We start from the raw sequence: 16,050 nt of genomic DNA on the forward strand, positions 1-16,050 counted from the left end.
ATTTATCTAGGGGTCAGTTATACTAGTACCACCTGCTGCCCGTGACCCATTCACAATACTAGATTGCTGAGTTTACGATTACCAGTACAGGTGTTGTATTTGCCAGAGCACCACATTTGTAGTCAGTACTAGTTTATTTATTCTGTCATTTAATCGGTTAGGCCACAGCTGGAGTATTGTTTGTAATTCTGGTCTACGCACTACAGAAGAATGTGATTGTATTGTGGGGGGTGCAGAGAAGATCCATCTGGATGTTGCCTGCGACGGAGCATTACAATTATGAGGAGCGACTGGATGAGTTGTGTTCATTTTCCTTGGAGTTACGGAGGCTGAGACAGGAATCAAATAGAGGTAAACAAAATTTAGGAAAGTTTTCAAGATGCTTAATATTAGAGTCAAAGATAAAGAGCTTAGAGGAAATCTAAGGAGGAACTTTTTCACCCAGAGGGTGGCTGGAATCTGGAATGTACTGCATAAATGGTGGTAAAAACAGGTACTCTCACAACATTTAAGGACTTTTGGATGAAGAATTGAATTATCAAGTCGTAAATGACAATGGACCCAGTACTGGCAGTACAGTACAGGTGCACCAGAGGACTGTATGCTTAGTCTCATGTTCTACTCATTTTATACTTGTGGCTAAGTACAGCTCCAAAGCTGCGTTAGAATTTGCTGACGACGCCACTGTTGCTGGCCAAATCAAAAGTGGCGATGAATCAGCATACAGGAGGGAAATTGAAAATCTGGCTGAGTGGTGCCACAACAACAACCTCTCACTCACTGTCAGCAAAACCAAAGAGCTGATTACAGACTACAGGAGGAAGAGGCTGGAGCTAGTCTTTATCCAGGAAAACAGAGGTGGAGAGGGTCAACAAATAGCACTGAGGTCATGGACAGAATCCAGATTACAGAAGAGGAGGAGCTTGAGGCAAGTTAGGGTGGATGGGCCTACAGGGTCTGACAAGGTATCCCCTCAGACCTTGTGGGAGGCCAGTGCAGAAACTGCAGGGGCTCTGGCTAAGTCCTTAGCTGCAGGCGAGGTACTGGAGGACAGCTAATGTCGTTCTGTTGTTCAGAAAGCTCTAAGAATAAGCCAGAACATTATAGGCCAATGAGCCTGATGTTAGTCGTGGGTAAATTCTCGGAAGAGACAGGTATCTCCTCTACCTAATAAAGTTGCCACTGAATGTTTGTTCATGTCTTCTACTTCTGTAGCCCATTCACATCAAGGTTCAATGCTGTGTGCATTCAGAGATGCTCTTTTGTACAACACTGTTGTAATGCATGGTTATTTGAGTTACTGTCACTGGCAGGGTTTAAGGGTTAGCACAACATTGTGGGCCAAAGGGCCTGTACTGTGCTGTACTATTCTATGTTCTGTGTATGTTCCTGTCGGCTTGACACAGTCTGGCCATTCTCCTCCCTGGCCTCTCTCATTAACAAGGCATTTGAACCCACAGAACTGCTGCTCCCTGGATGTGTTTTGTTTTTCACAAAATTCTCTGTAAACTCTAGAGACGTTGTGTGTGAAAATCCCAGGAGATCTGCAGTTACTGAGATAGTCAAATCACCCTGTCTGACACCAACAATCACCCCATGGTCAAAATCACTTAGATCACATTTCTTCCCATTCTGATGTTTGGTCTGAACAACAACTGAATCTCTTGACTATGTCTGCATGCTTTTATGCATTGTGTTGCTGCCACATGATTGGCTGATCAGATATTTACATTAACATGTAGGTATATAAATGTGTAAGTATTTGGAGGGACAGGGATAGTGGATGCTTTGTGCATGGTTGGTCTTGTCTAACCAAACTTACGGAGTTTTTGAGAAGGTTACCAGGAAAGTTGATAAAAGCAACACAGTGGACATTTTCTATGTTGACTTTAACAAGGCTTTTGACAAAGTCCCACATGGGAGCCTGGTCCAGAAAATTCAGTTGATTTGTATTCTGGATAAAGTAGTAAATTGGATTCAACATTGACTTGGCAAGAAGTGCCAGAGAGTGGCAGTAGAAGGTTGCCTCTCTGCCTGCTGAGGGATTGGTGCTGGACCTGTTCTGAACATCTACCTACAGGAAGGATATCAATGATATTAAAAGAGTACAGAGAAAATTTACAAGGATGTTGCTGGGACTTCAGGACCTGAGTTATAGGGAACGTTTGAATAGGTTAGGACTTTATTTCATTGAAGTAGGGGAATGAAGGGAGATTTGAATTATGAGGGGGTATAGATAGGGTAAATGCAAGCAGGCTTCTTCCACTGAAGTTGCGTGAGATTAAAAACTGGAGGTCATGGGTTAAAGGGAAAAGGTGAAATGTTTAGGGGGAACCTGAAAGGGAATTTCTCCACTCAGAAGGTGGTGTAAGTATGGAAAAAGCTGCCATAGAAGTGGTGGACGCGGGTTCAATTGCATTATCTAAGAGAAGTTTGCATATGTACATCAATGGGAAGGGCATGGGCACTATGGTCCAGGTGTGCATTGATGGCACTAAGCAGAATGACAAGTTTGGCATGGACTAGATAAGACAAAGGGTCAGTTTCTGGTGCGCTTTGTGACTCTACAACTCTAGTGTTAGTGGCTTTAAACTCTTTGACATTAACATATTAGAGGATATGTCTTGGGACCAGCACACAGGTATCATCACAAAGTACGCACACAAGTACTTCTAGTTTCTAAGAAGTTTCCCTAGATTCAGCACATCACCAAACATCTTTGACAAACTTCTATAGATCCACAGTGGAGAGCATCCTAACTGTTGCATTGCAGCCCGTATTGGAAACACCAATGCTTAGGAACAGAACAGGTTACAGAAATTGGTCGATACAACTCAGTCAAGCACAGCCAAAGCCCTCTCCACCATTGAGTACATATATTTTCAAGAAGCACAGCCTAGTTTTGTTGGGTTAAGCTTTGGGTGTTATTTGAAAACATTTCCTTCATAATGTGGATAAGTCATTAACCTCTGAGGTCACCATTTTGTAAACACCCAAGCAGTTTTGCTGAACTCTAAGACGTATTCAAAACAAATTTACAAATTAGGAGCAAGCATAGGTTATTCGGGCTGTTCAGCCTGCTCTCCACTATGACTATGCTTGTGGATTGTGAACACAAGTTTTGAAAGACCGAGTGATGTCGGTTGGGATATTCATCCAGCTTGAGATCATGAGTTGTTGACTTGTGCCTTGTGAGCATGAGGTTTTGAAAGAGTGAGCAGGGACACTTGAGACATTCGGTGGGCTTGAGATTGCTGGGTGATTAAGCATTTGGCAAGGTTTTAGGGGAGCAGCCATAGTGTGAGTGGGTCAGTGTTAGAATGGGGAGTTTGAGGCTTTGGCACAAGAGGTTTCGGTAAGCAGAGATGGAGGCTAAGGTGAGATTCTGGAAGTTTTTCTTCTTTCTTATTGTGCAATTAGAGCAGCGGGAATACCAGGCAGGACAATGGAACGCTCCTCTTCCAGGCTATGGGAAGACAGACCTCCAGAATCCCTGATGACTGCACCTGCTCTGAGCATCCAGATGTAGCTTCTTACAGATTGCATTAGGGAACTGGAACTGGATCATTCCAGAGCCAGAAGGTTGAATTACAGGAGGCACAGGGAGGTAGTTACACCTAAGGAGCAGGACAGAGGTAACTGAGTGAGCACCAGGAGTGCAGAGTATGCCTGTGGCTGTTTCCTTCAATTAAATGTATACCACTTTGGATACTGTTGGGAGTAATGACCTAGCAGAGGAAAGCCGCAATAGTCATGTCTCTGGCACTGAGTCTGGCTTTGTGACTCAGAAGAGAAAGAGGGAAAAGAGGTGAGCAGTAATGATGGGGGATTAATTGGTAGAGGAGATCCCTCCCACACAGAGGACTGGAGGATAACTAATGTTGTTCTGTTGTTCAAGAAAGGCTTTAAGATAAGCAGGGAAATTATACACTGGTATGCCTGATGTCTGTAGTGGGTAAGTTATTGGAAGGTATTCTAAGGGACCGGAGATATAAATATTTGGATAGACAAGCCCTGATTAACGATAGTCAACATGGCTATGTGCATGATACATCGTGTCTAACCAGTCTTATAGAGTTTATTGAGGAAGTGATCTGGAAAATTAATGTAGGAAAGGCAGTAGATGTTAGACTTTAGCAAAGCTTTTGACAAGGTCCCGCATAGGAGGCTGGTCAAGATTGGTTTCATGGGAGAAGCCAGAGAGTGATAGTAGATGGTTGCCTCTCTGATGGGAGGCCGGAGATAAGTGCTGTGTTTCAGTGATCAATGCTGGGTCCAATGTTCCTCCTAAGGTGTGCACATGCACATATCTTTTGCTACTAGCACACAGAGTAATTTAAACTGTTTATTTAATTTAAGGTTGTCACCCTCTACCTCGCTGGCATCATACACAATCCTGTTTCTGATGCGAATGGTGTTGACAAAATGGAGTTTGTGATGAGTTGTCAGCAGGTTTTAGGACTGGCTTATTTATACTGTTTTTATTGAAGAAATTATTGCTCAATCTACTGAATTCCAAAGAAGCAAAGGGTGCGAAGCGCAAAAGAACTGCTAGTGCATTTAAAGTGGAATGGCTTAATGAAACAGTAGAAACTGTACATGGAAAGCTCACGAGTTCAAGAACATGAAGCTACAAATAAAAATTATGTACAATTCAAAAACTGGTGTTTCCTGCATGTTTTGTAGCAATGCAAAAGTTGCTGGAAATTCACAAGTGGGAACGTGGAGTGATATTTGGAAACTTGACTTTTTAAAGTGTCATTTAGCAAGCAAATCACATGAGGACGACGTGCAAAAGCTCTGGCAAAAAAATCCTTCATTACTCACTATGTACAGAGTATGAGAGTACAGATGAATGAGAGTAAAAACTGTCAAATCCAGTGGAGGTCAAAGTTCTTATTGACAGTGTTTTGCTAGCTGCTAAAATGAATACCTCTATATATAAAATTCAGTGCACACAGGTTGTAATCACTGGATAAAAAAATGCACAGCTCAAGATTTTTGCACACACTGGTCATTACAAATTAGAGGAAAGATTGGCTGGGTCTGTTGTTGTTTGTCACCTACAGCATATCAACGATCTGTATGATAATGTTGTAAACTGGATGAGCAAATTTGCCAATGACACCAAGATTGGGGGACAGTAAAGAAGTCTTTCAAAACGTGCAATGGGATCTGGACTTACTGGAAAAAATGGCAGATGGAATTTAATGCAGACAACTGTGAGTTGTTGCACTTTGGGAGGATAACCCAAGGTAGGACTTACACAGCGAATGGTAGGGCACTGAGGAGTGCAGTAGAACACAGGGATCTGGGAATATAGATCCATAATTCCTTAAAGATGGTGTCACAGGTAGACAGGGTCATAAAGAGTGATTTTGTGCATTGGACTTCATAAATCAAATTACTGAATAGTGGAATTGGGATGTTGTAGTGAAATTGTATAAGATGTTGGTGAGGCCTAATTTGGAGTATTGTGTGCAGTTCTTGTCACCTGCCTACAGGAAAAATATCGATAAGATTTAAAGAGTACAGAGGAAGCTTACAAGGATGTTGCTGGAAATTGAGGAGCTGAGTTATAGGGAAAGGGTGAACAGGTTAGGACTGTTCCCTGGAGCATAAGAGAACGAGGGGAGATTTGATAGAGATTTGATTGACACCTCTATTCCAAATTTCCATCTAGCATAATAGCCTTTTCATATCAAGAATCTTTCTACCTCAGTAAGCTAGTCAATAATATAAAAAAGGATACCAAAAGTTTCTTTAGATATATAAAGAGTGAAAAAGAGATGAGAGTAGAAAATGGCACTGGAGTGGTAGTAAAAGGGGACAAGGAAATTGTGGATGAATTGAATATGTATTATATATTAGTCTTCTTTGTGGAAGACACTAGTAGTATCCCAGAAGTTCATGAGTGTCAGGGGGCAGAAGTAAGAGCAGTTGTAATTGTAGGGTAACGTAATAGGTGGAACCATATGCACAACCATTGACATTTAGATGGGGCTCACCTTAGGAGGCTGGTCTGATGGCATGACATGATGTAAATTTTTTTTACCACACTTTATGTTTGGCTGACAATAAAGGAGTCATTATGGTTTCACTTAAACACTAAACATCTCTGCCATTTCATTTGTAGAAGCCGAGGCCCAATTTGCACTGTGAAAAATCTCCATGGATGACAACAGCTATTACTATGTGGTAGTGTCACTCAGAACTTCCTCAGCAACTGGATTGGTGAGCCTGGCTTGAACACCCACCTGAACATGAAAAATATAACACGCTGAAAACAAATCTATTACAGACTTTTGGACTGTCAGAGTCTGAGTGCTCTCCTTGCCCAGTCTGTGGGATGCAGGCCTTCAGAGCTAATGAACTACATGCTGTCTTGCCTGGTAAATCCACCATCCCTGTTTTATTTTTAAAGAACTCTTTATGAAGCAAATGCCCGATCAAATTCACGTAGCCCCCCACTAATGCATCTGTGAAGGACTATAATAAGCTTGCTAAAATGGTTGACAGTCTACACTCAGCCAGACAGGGGTGCAAAATTCCTCCTTCTTTCCATGCCTCAATAAGCCCAGTTCGCAGGGCCTCCAACACATACACCCCTACGGCTGTGAAACAGACTGGTTTTCCTGTATCACTGATTCCCAGTGCAGGTGCTGTACTTAATATCAATCTTAAAGCTTGAAAAACTTACATCTGCTCTTCATTAAGAGTCACAGGGTCATCAGAGTGATTGCTGCCTTTCAGCAGACTAGTGATGAGTTGAGAAGTTTTACCCTATGAATCAGCCTATGCTCTATTGTAGTTGAATAAACCCTGAAATAATCGAAGTTGCTGTACTGTTTAAGATGGTTTTGCTGATATAACTGCCTTTGCATGATCTTGTGTGATTTCTTGTTTGCCTTGGGAAATTTTCTGTCTCAAGTAAATCACTTCCTCTTGTTGCAATTGTGCCTTATCCAATTTTGTTTTGTGTTTCTTGAAGGTTAGATAATAGACCAAACAAGTACATCACATTCATTTCCAACTGGTAAATTAACATATTGCTGTGAATTCCAGTTCCACTTGTTCTGTTGGTTAACAGGTGTAGACAGTACTGATCTTGTTTGGACTTCGATATCTCACTCCACTTGTTTGGCAGTTCGCACCAGATCACTGTAAGAAACAAAGTTTCAATTCCAATTTACCTTTATTAGTTTTACCATTTTGGCGACATCTGGTTTCAAACCATCCATGAAGGTCAATTGAGAAAGCCATTGTGATTTCTTCCATATTATCTTCAGTTATTGCTTGAACTCCTGAGCAGCTGATCCAATAGTGGTCTTCATAATAACATAAGAAATAGGAGCAGGAGTAGACTATTTGGCTCATCGAGCCAGCTCCGCCATTCAATAGGATCATGGCTGATCTGGCCATGGACTCATCTCCACTTACCTGCCTTTTCCCCATAACCCTTAATGCCCCTACTATGCAAAAATCTATCCAACCTTGTTTTAAGTATATCTACAAAGGTAGCCTCCACTGCTTCATTGGGCAGAGAACATATTCAAAATTCATATTAATATTCAGAAACATCCTGAAGTATTTTGTTTGTAATCAACCACTTTTCTCCAATCTGTGTTGGGGAATATCATTCCAATCATTTCTTAATTACATTCCAACCACCTGGTAAGTTCTGTTTATCCTCTCCTTTACCATCTTCAGCTCAATGTGCCAACTGTCTTATTTGTTGAGAAGACACCATGGTAGCTAAAATTTGGATGCAATTTATATATATACTTAACTCATTGAAGTTCAGTCCAAGTCTTCAAGCTTCCTTTTTTGGGATGTGAAATGTATTTGAACAAATAGCCCAATTTGTCATTTTTTCCCTGTTTCTGGTAATTGATGGTAAGCCACCTGTCTTCTTACATAATTTCCATTTTCATTCTTGCATGCTTTAGGGAAAGTTGTGACTTGGCTGTCAGCCCAATTACCTCATCACTGCCATCACCACTTAAGCCACCAGATGTCTCTGTTGAGTCAGTTTTATATCTATTTTGCAGTTCATTGGAGTTCCCAAGGCTTCACTGTTTTTGGGGACTAGAGAGTCTTAGCTGCATTCCAACATAAGTGTGGACAGTAACAAGTCTTAACACCGCCAACTGAGTTGTCAGAACCGCCCACTGAAAGTGGCTGCTGCACGGAGCAAATCTGTTTCAGACTGTCTTGTAACTTCAGACAGTCAAGGACATGTACGTATCTTGATAGGGATACATTCAAAGGCCACTCGCTCAGGTAACAAAGAGATTCGTTCACTAGGCATTTTACTTTCTTCACCACACAGTTCCCTCAGCTTTTGATTATTCCTTTTGATTAGTTTTTAACTGGCTCACTGTTCACTTTGCCATGACTCAGCAAGTTTATGGTTAAATTCTTTTGTCTGACACTACAGCTTTTCTCCTAGCTTTGATAAGACTTCTGGATTGCAGCTGGGTTTTTCATTTCTCAGCAGCGCCTTATGACTCTTATTTCTCAACTTCACTCATTATTTTAAGTTTGATCTTAATGAGTACTCTTCACTTGACCCCAACCACAGCCATTCGACAATATAATCATGGAGTTATAACTCAAATGGAGCTTTACAGCCTGAGTTTTTTTAAAAATCATAGCTTACAGACCAGCTGCGCCCTAAAATTAGGGGTTATTAAGTCATGTCTAACTAATCTTATAGGGTATTTTGAGGAAGTTACTGTTATTGATTTATTTATTTATTATTATTTTGTTTTGTTTTTCTTCTATATTATGTATTGCATTGAACTGCTGCTGCTAAGTTAACAAATTTCATGTCACATGCTGGTGATAATAAACCTGATTCTGATTCTGAAAGTTAATGAAGACAAGACAGTGGATGTTGTCTACATGGACTTTAGCAAGGCATATCAGAGGGTCCTGCATGGGAGGTTGGTCAAGAAGTTTCAGTGGCTCAGAATTCAAGATGAGGAAGTAAATTAGATTAGACATTGATTTTGTAGGACCAGCCAGAGAGTTGCCTCTCTGACTAGAGGTCTGTGACTTGTGGAGTACTGTAGGGATTGATGCTGGGTCTGCTGTTGTTTGTCATCTATATCAATGATCTGAATGATAATATAATTAACTGGATTGGCAACTTTACGGATGACACCAAGATTGGGGGATGTAGTGGACAGCAAGGAAGACTATCAGAGCTTGCAGCAGGATCTGAACCAGCTGGAAAAAATATGCTGGAAAATGGCATTCAAAGCAGGCAAGTGCAAGGAGTTTCACTTTGGTAAGACAAACCAGGGTAGGTCTTCCACCCTGAGCAGTAGGGCACAGAGAAGTGTGGTAGAACAAAGGGATCTGGGACTACAGGTCCTTAATTCATTGAAAGTCCTAGATAGGGTAGGTAGCGTCATAAAGCAAGCTTTTGCCATTTTGTATTTTAATAATTCAAAGTACTGAGTACAGGAGATTAGATGTTATGTTGAAATTGTGTAAGATGTTGGTCAGGCCTTATCTGGAGTATTGTGTTCAGGAAATATATACCGTAAATAAGGCTGAAAGAGTACAGAGAAAATTTACAAGAATGTTGCTGGGTCTGGAGGACCTGAGTGAAAGGAAAGATTGATTAGATTAAAACTTTATTCCTTGGAATGTAGAAGAACGTAGAAAGGAGGGGAGATTTGATAGGGGTATATGAAAGTATGAGGGATATAGATTGGGTAAATGCAAGCAGGCATTTTCCACTGAGGCCAGGTGGGACTACAACTAGAGATCATGGGTTGAGGGTGAAAGGTGAAAGATAAAGGGGAAGATGAGGGGACACTTCTTCACCTGGAGGCTTGTGAGTGTGGAATGAGCTGCCAGTGCAAGTGGTGCATGCAAGCTTGATTTCAAGTCAGTGGTGAGGAAGGCAAATACGATGTTAGCATTCATTTCGAGTGGACTAGAATTAGAAATAAAGATGTAATACTGAGGCAGGAGAATGGAGTTGAGAGGGAAATGGATCAGCCATGATGAACTGGCAGAGCAGACTTGTTGGACTGAATGGCCTAATGCTGCTCCTATGGCTTAGGGTCTTATATTAAGGACCGGTCTGACAACCAATTACTCTACTCCAGATAAAACAAATTACATGACATATGCCAGTGATATTAAATCTGATTCTGATAAATTATGTCTTAAAAATACAGTATTCAGACTGCCTTCCCCTACGTTTGAGAAACATAGTTCAAAAGACTCAATTCTCTAAGAGAATGAATTTTACAACAAATTTCATGACATACGTCAGTGATATTAAACCTGATTCTGATTCACCTCATCAGTGGAAAGAGGAAGTTAATATTTTCAGGTCAAACATTGAACCACTCACAGGGAGCCCACATTCCTCCCTACCACTATTGATGGTGAGGATGTGGATGTGGGGTGCACCTGGATGACAAACTTGAGTGTAAGAAGGGCCAAAGTCACCTCTACTTCCTGAGGATACTGAGGTTCTTTGGAGTATGCAGGCCTCTCCTTCACATGTTGGAACAGTCTGTTGTCGCCAGTACAATTTTCTATACAGTGGTGTGCTGGGGCAATGGCATCAATACAGGTGATGCCAACAGGCTTAATAAATTGATTAGAAAGCCTGGCTCTGTTATAGGAGTCAAACTGTTCATACTGGAGGCTGTGGTAGAACAAAGGACCCTATGGAAAATCCTGGCAATGTTTCTCAGCCTCTGCGTGCCACCTTGGCTGAACAGAGGAGCACTTTTAATAACAAACTAAGACAACTGCACTGCTCCAAAGAGCGTTATGTGAGGTCATTCTTACCCTCGGCCATTAGGCTTTATAATGAGCCAACCTACAAGGAGTGATGACTCCCTCCTGAGAGACTGTTATTAACCTCTGTTTACCACACCTTGTTACCACAGACACCCTGTGCAATACTACCATCACTTCTCATCTAGACAATGTGAATAAGTAATTCTTGCTCTACCATCAGTATGAACCTGTAAATCTTGTAATCTTTGATTTGTTGATCTTGTACATCTAATTTTAAGGTAACTTTTAAAAAATTTCTCTTCTGATATTTGTATATCCGCGCAGCTGTAATGTTACGGTGACACTGTAGTTTCCTTTGGGATCTATCAGTCCTTCCTTCCAGTCAGGCAGGCTTCAGAACTCCGGGAAGGTTGTCTGTCGGCCAGAGCACGGCTTCCTCCGGTTGCTATAGTCCCGACGTCAAACACCGAGTTGGGGACAGGCCTGGTCGTGAGCAACGAGAGGCTTCGGAGGACAAAGATGTCGTTGAGTGACGGAACCGAGGAGGATGTGGGGGTAAGAGGTGGCGCGGAACTGGGAAACGGTGGATTGTAAGCGCAGCAAAACGCCATCCCAGCCCGGGTTTGCGCCCTCTCCTCCCTCCCTCCGGCTTTCCCACTCTTCTGTCTCCGCTCTGCCCGCTACCTCTCCCAAGTGTTCCTCGCCCATCTCCTACCCTAAGAGACAGGAACAGAATTAGGCCATTCGTCTGACCGAATCTGCTCCACTATTTCATCATGGCTGCTCTCTTTTCCCTTTGAACCCCAATCTCCTGCCTTCTCCCCGTAACCTTTCAAGAAACTATCAGCCTCCGTTTTAAGCATACCCAGTGACTTGGCCTCCATAGGTGCCTGTGGCAACAATTTCCACAGATGCACCACAGTCTGGCCAAAGAAATTCCTCCTCATCTCCGTTCTAAATGAACGCCCCTCTATTCTGAGGCTGCGCTCTCTGGCCCAAGACTGCCCCACCATAGGAAATACCTTCTCCACATCCATTCTACCTAGGCCTTTCAACATTCGATGGGTTTCAATGAGATCCCCCCTCCCCCATTCTTGTAAATTCCAGTGAGTACAGGTCGAGAGCCATCAAAAGTTCCTCATTCCCAGAATCATTCCCTCGAACCTCCTATAAATCCTCTCCAATGTCAGCATACCCTTTCTTAGGTAAGGGATCCAAACCTGCTCACAATTATCCAAATGAGGCCTCAACAGCGCTTTATAAAACCTCAGCGTCACATACTTACTTTTATATTCTAGTCCTTTCTTCTCTCTGGATTTATTCTCCCCCCCCAACTCCCTGCTGTTCCCTGGCTATTATTGACCCTCAGTTTCCTGCCACATGACAACTTGTGGCCTCTGTTGCTGTTGTGTGCTTCTCTTCGGCTTTTCCCCAATTCCCTTTTCAAGAATCTGTCTGCTGCCGAACTGGATTTAACCCTCTGATTCAAAGGGAATTGTAATAACTGTGATGGAGTGTTATGAGAAGACCTGAGTGAGTTATATTTTAATTGCATGAAGTTAAATCTGAGTTCAGTGACGTGTTTATTACCTTTCTGTTTCAGGGTGAGGATGGATTGTCTATTATTACATGTGATTCTGAGGTAGAAAAGGTAATACAGTATGCAAGTTTTGTGATTTGATAACATTCATTCTTTCTGCTGCTGTTTGATCACCAAAGTTGACACCCAGTCACTGCCGACAGACATTGCCAAACAGCTACTGTCATTAACTCACTCCCAAAAATCACTCTCCAGCATCCTGGCGATCACTCATAAATACATTACGAGAAGTGTACCACCACTTCTTGAAAATGCCTGGAAATATTGCCACATACCTGGGGACCACCAATAAATATTGACACGGTATTGAACAACAACCACAAATACTAACACATAATAGCTCAGCTCTGGGGTTTAACTGCGAATACTCAAAAGTACAGCTAGAAATCCCCTGCTTTGACAATGCTTGCACATGTTTTTGAATTCCAGTTACACAAAAGGAAAATGTTTTTATCATTGCAGATGACAGTTTTTACAAAGTTACAGATCATAAGTAATGTGTTCATGGGTCAACAAATTCAGAATAAAATCTGAAATGCAGGATTCTGAGATGGTGTGCTTATGTCTCATGAACACATGATCAAGATGAAATCTAATGGTATTCTAACACACAAATTCCAAGTGAGATTAGACTAGGGGTAGACCACCTGTCTCTTCTTCAGTTTGATAAGAGCTAATCTGTGCTCAACTACTTTTCTGTATTAATTTCCCATAACTCAATTGCCAGATCTTTCCAAAGTTTATCTGCCTCCTCTTTAAGTAACGTCAGTAATCTGGCACAGCTTCCAAGGCAGAGAGTTCCAGAGATTCGCTATGTTTGTGAGATGGAATAGGATGGAACCTTTTTGTGTTTCTCCCACATCAGGTGATGCATTATGTGATCATGATGAGGGCAGTTGGCTGGTTTCAGGAGCTGGCCGTAAATGTGCTGCAGCAACTTGCTGGAAAATTTTCTGACAGTTTTCTGAAATAATTTACATTTAGTCACCCTTTCTCACAGTTCTCACAAGTTCTCACAGTTGATCAGTGATCAGGTGCTAAGTTTTATTGATTTTTGGTGGTCTATAATTTCAGCGAGGATAATACAAGATAAAAGTCTCAATCTTTGAATATTGCTAAAGGATGATTTTTGCATATATCTTGGAGAACTGATGGGATGTTAGCTTAACATCTCACCCAACACTACAATACTCCTTCAGTGCTGCACCTGAATTTCAGGCCAAGCTTTCAGTCTGGGAGTTATATCTACAGCCTCCTGACTTGGAGTTGAGAATACTATCTTGACCAAATAACAAAGTCATATTTAAAGATTAATGTACTGACGTAACTAATTTTCCTTTTAGAAATCTAGAAAGAAGAAATCAAATAAACCACCCATGCCCTCAAGTAAGTAATATTTTGAGTTCAGCAACACAACTGTGTTTATGTTCAAATTGTGCCTAAATCATTAAGTTTGTTTGTAAATTGTGATGTTGTTGGGGGAGGGAGGAGTGGGGATGTTTTTTTTAACCTACTGATTCAAAAGGATGCTCATGTAATCAGGTTCAATACTCATTTTGAAGATAGATAGATAGATAGATAGATAGATACTTTATTCATCCCCATGGGGAAATTCAACATTTTTTCCAATGTCCCATACACTTGTTGTAGCAAAAACTCCTTACATACAATACTTAACTCAGTAATAATATGATATGCATCTAAATCACTAACTCAAAAAGCATTAATAATAGCTTTAAAAAAAAAAGTTCTTAAGTCCTGGCAGTTGAATTGTAAAGCCTAATGGCATTGGGGAGTATTGACCTCTTCATCCTGTCTGAGGAGCATTGCATCGACAGTAACCTGTCGCTGAAACTGCTTCTCTGTCTCTGGATGGTGCTATGAAGAGGATGTTCAGGGTTTTCCATAATTGACCGTAGCCTACTCAGCGCCCTTCGCTCAGCTACCGATGTTAAACTCTCCAGTACTTTGCCCACGACAGAGCCCGCCTTCCTTATCAGCTTATTAAGACGTGAGGCGTCCTTCTTCTTAATGCTTCCTCCCCAACACGCCACCACAAAGAAGAGGGCGCTCTCAACAACTGACCTATAGAACATCATCAGCATCTCACTGCAGACATCTAACCAACAATACTTTCTATTGACTTCAGTGGAAAATAAAACTGGATATTCTGCAAAATGTTTCTCCATGGATGTATTTGGGCAACAAAACTTATATATGTTTCACAATCTTGGCATCTGCAAAACATAGCCTGAGTTTCCTTGTTTGTGGTTTGTTCTGATTTTAATTGAAATAACATGAAGAGTCACATTTATAACGCACCTTTTACAATTTCAGAGAACCCCAAGGTGTTTTTCAGCACATCAGTATACTAGATACATTGCAACAATTTAATACATCTGGAGGTCCATTTTTACAGAGTGCTATAAACTTCAATCTGATGATTACTAAGTATATTCCCTTTAGTAATGTTAACCAAGAAATACATTTCACCAACATTAAAAAAAACTCCCCAGCTCTTCATTCGTAACATTTAATTCTACTTGATTGAGATGATAGAGTTTCTGTTTAGTTTTCCATCTTCCTCAGTGCTACAAAGGGAGTGCCAGTCTAGACCATTATGTTCAAACTTTTGAAGATTTGAACTACAAATGTCATCCTGAATCAAATGAGATTACCACCCTGACTCGCAGATTATATCTGCAGATGGTTAACCTGCTAAGGTTATTTTTTATCCATATACCTATATTTTTTATCCCGGCATGATGAACAAATCTTATCTCATTGTATTTTCAGAATCTCCATATCTTTCAAACACGTACCTACATCCAAAAAAGTCAGCAGTTTGGAGGTCATTGAAGGGCACTGGAACCATCCATATTGAAAACCCGTCAGTCAAGGTGCCCAGGGAGCTGTGGGTGGCATCACTCAGACAAGGGTTTGGTAAGTGCCTACAGTAAAGATCCATCCAATTTTCTTACTCTTTTCCACTTCTCGTTTTCAACTGGCCTTTCCTATTTTCCATTTAATAAGGCACTTTGTATGTAAAAAGAAATTTAGCAATTTTGTGTAACTTATGTTGGTTGTGCAATCTTTCACATCCAGCCAACAAAAGCAGTGCTTTAGGCCAGCCCACAAACCTTAAAAGGATTGTCCAGTAATTAAATCTCACACTTCTGTGAGGATTGTTACCTTGTCATGGTAGGGAGACTTGTGAGGTCCTGAGAGCAATGGCATCTGGACCCTATCTCCTGATAGGGTCACCCATGACGGTAAGGGCAAAGAAGAGCTTCCAAACAAAAAGCAATCTAACCAATATTTCAACAGTGGAGCTGGCAGAAGATGATGATAACAGCAGTGAATGTGGAAGAAGGCTGCAGCAGTGAAGGGTCCCCTGTCGTCTTGCATTCCATACCACTGGACACTCACCCTGACCTATCAAGGACTGTGGTGGCTGCCTCCCAATGTTAAACAAATTCATGAACAGACATTCCCCTTTGAGGTAATTCACCCTAACATCCCGGATTAAGTCATCCACCAATAGACTTCCCCCTTAGGAAACCATAATACTCGATTCAAGTGATTGCACTACTATAATCTCAGAATTTGCTGACTGAGAAGCCCTCTCCCTGCTTGGTGACCAAGAGTGTTGCAGAAGAAAGCTGGCTGCTGCG

General features: G+C 41.4%; 1 protein-coding gene across 1 annotated transcript in view; it reads left to right on the forward strand.

Annotated features, from left to right (window-relative positions):
• The first annotated feature begins 11,198 nt into the window (after positions 1-11,198).
• Positions 11,199-16,050, forward strand: part of iqce (IQ motif containing E) — a 112,963-nt gene continuing 108,111 nt past the window's right edge. Inside the window, exons 1-4 of the mRNA XM_073061010.1 lie at positions 11,199-11,331; positions 12,380-12,427; positions 13,720-13,762; positions 15,173-15,319. Of these exons, the coding sequence (XP_072917111.1) occupies positions 11,296-11,331; positions 12,380-12,427; positions 13,720-13,762; positions 15,173-15,319 (274 nt within the window). The 5' untranslated portion in view covers positions 11,199-11,295. The remainder of the gene's footprint in view (positions 11,332-12,379; positions 12,428-13,719; positions 13,763-15,172; positions 15,320-16,050) is intronic.

The sequence above is a fragment of the Hemitrygon akajei genome, chromosome 11 (genome assembly GCF_048418815.1).
Source record: "Hemitrygon akajei chromosome 11, sHemAka1.3, whole genome shotgun sequence".
Classification (NCBI taxonomy): Eukaryota; Metazoa; Chordata; class Chondrichthyes; order Myliobatiformes; family Dasyatidae; genus Hemitrygon; species Hemitrygon akajei.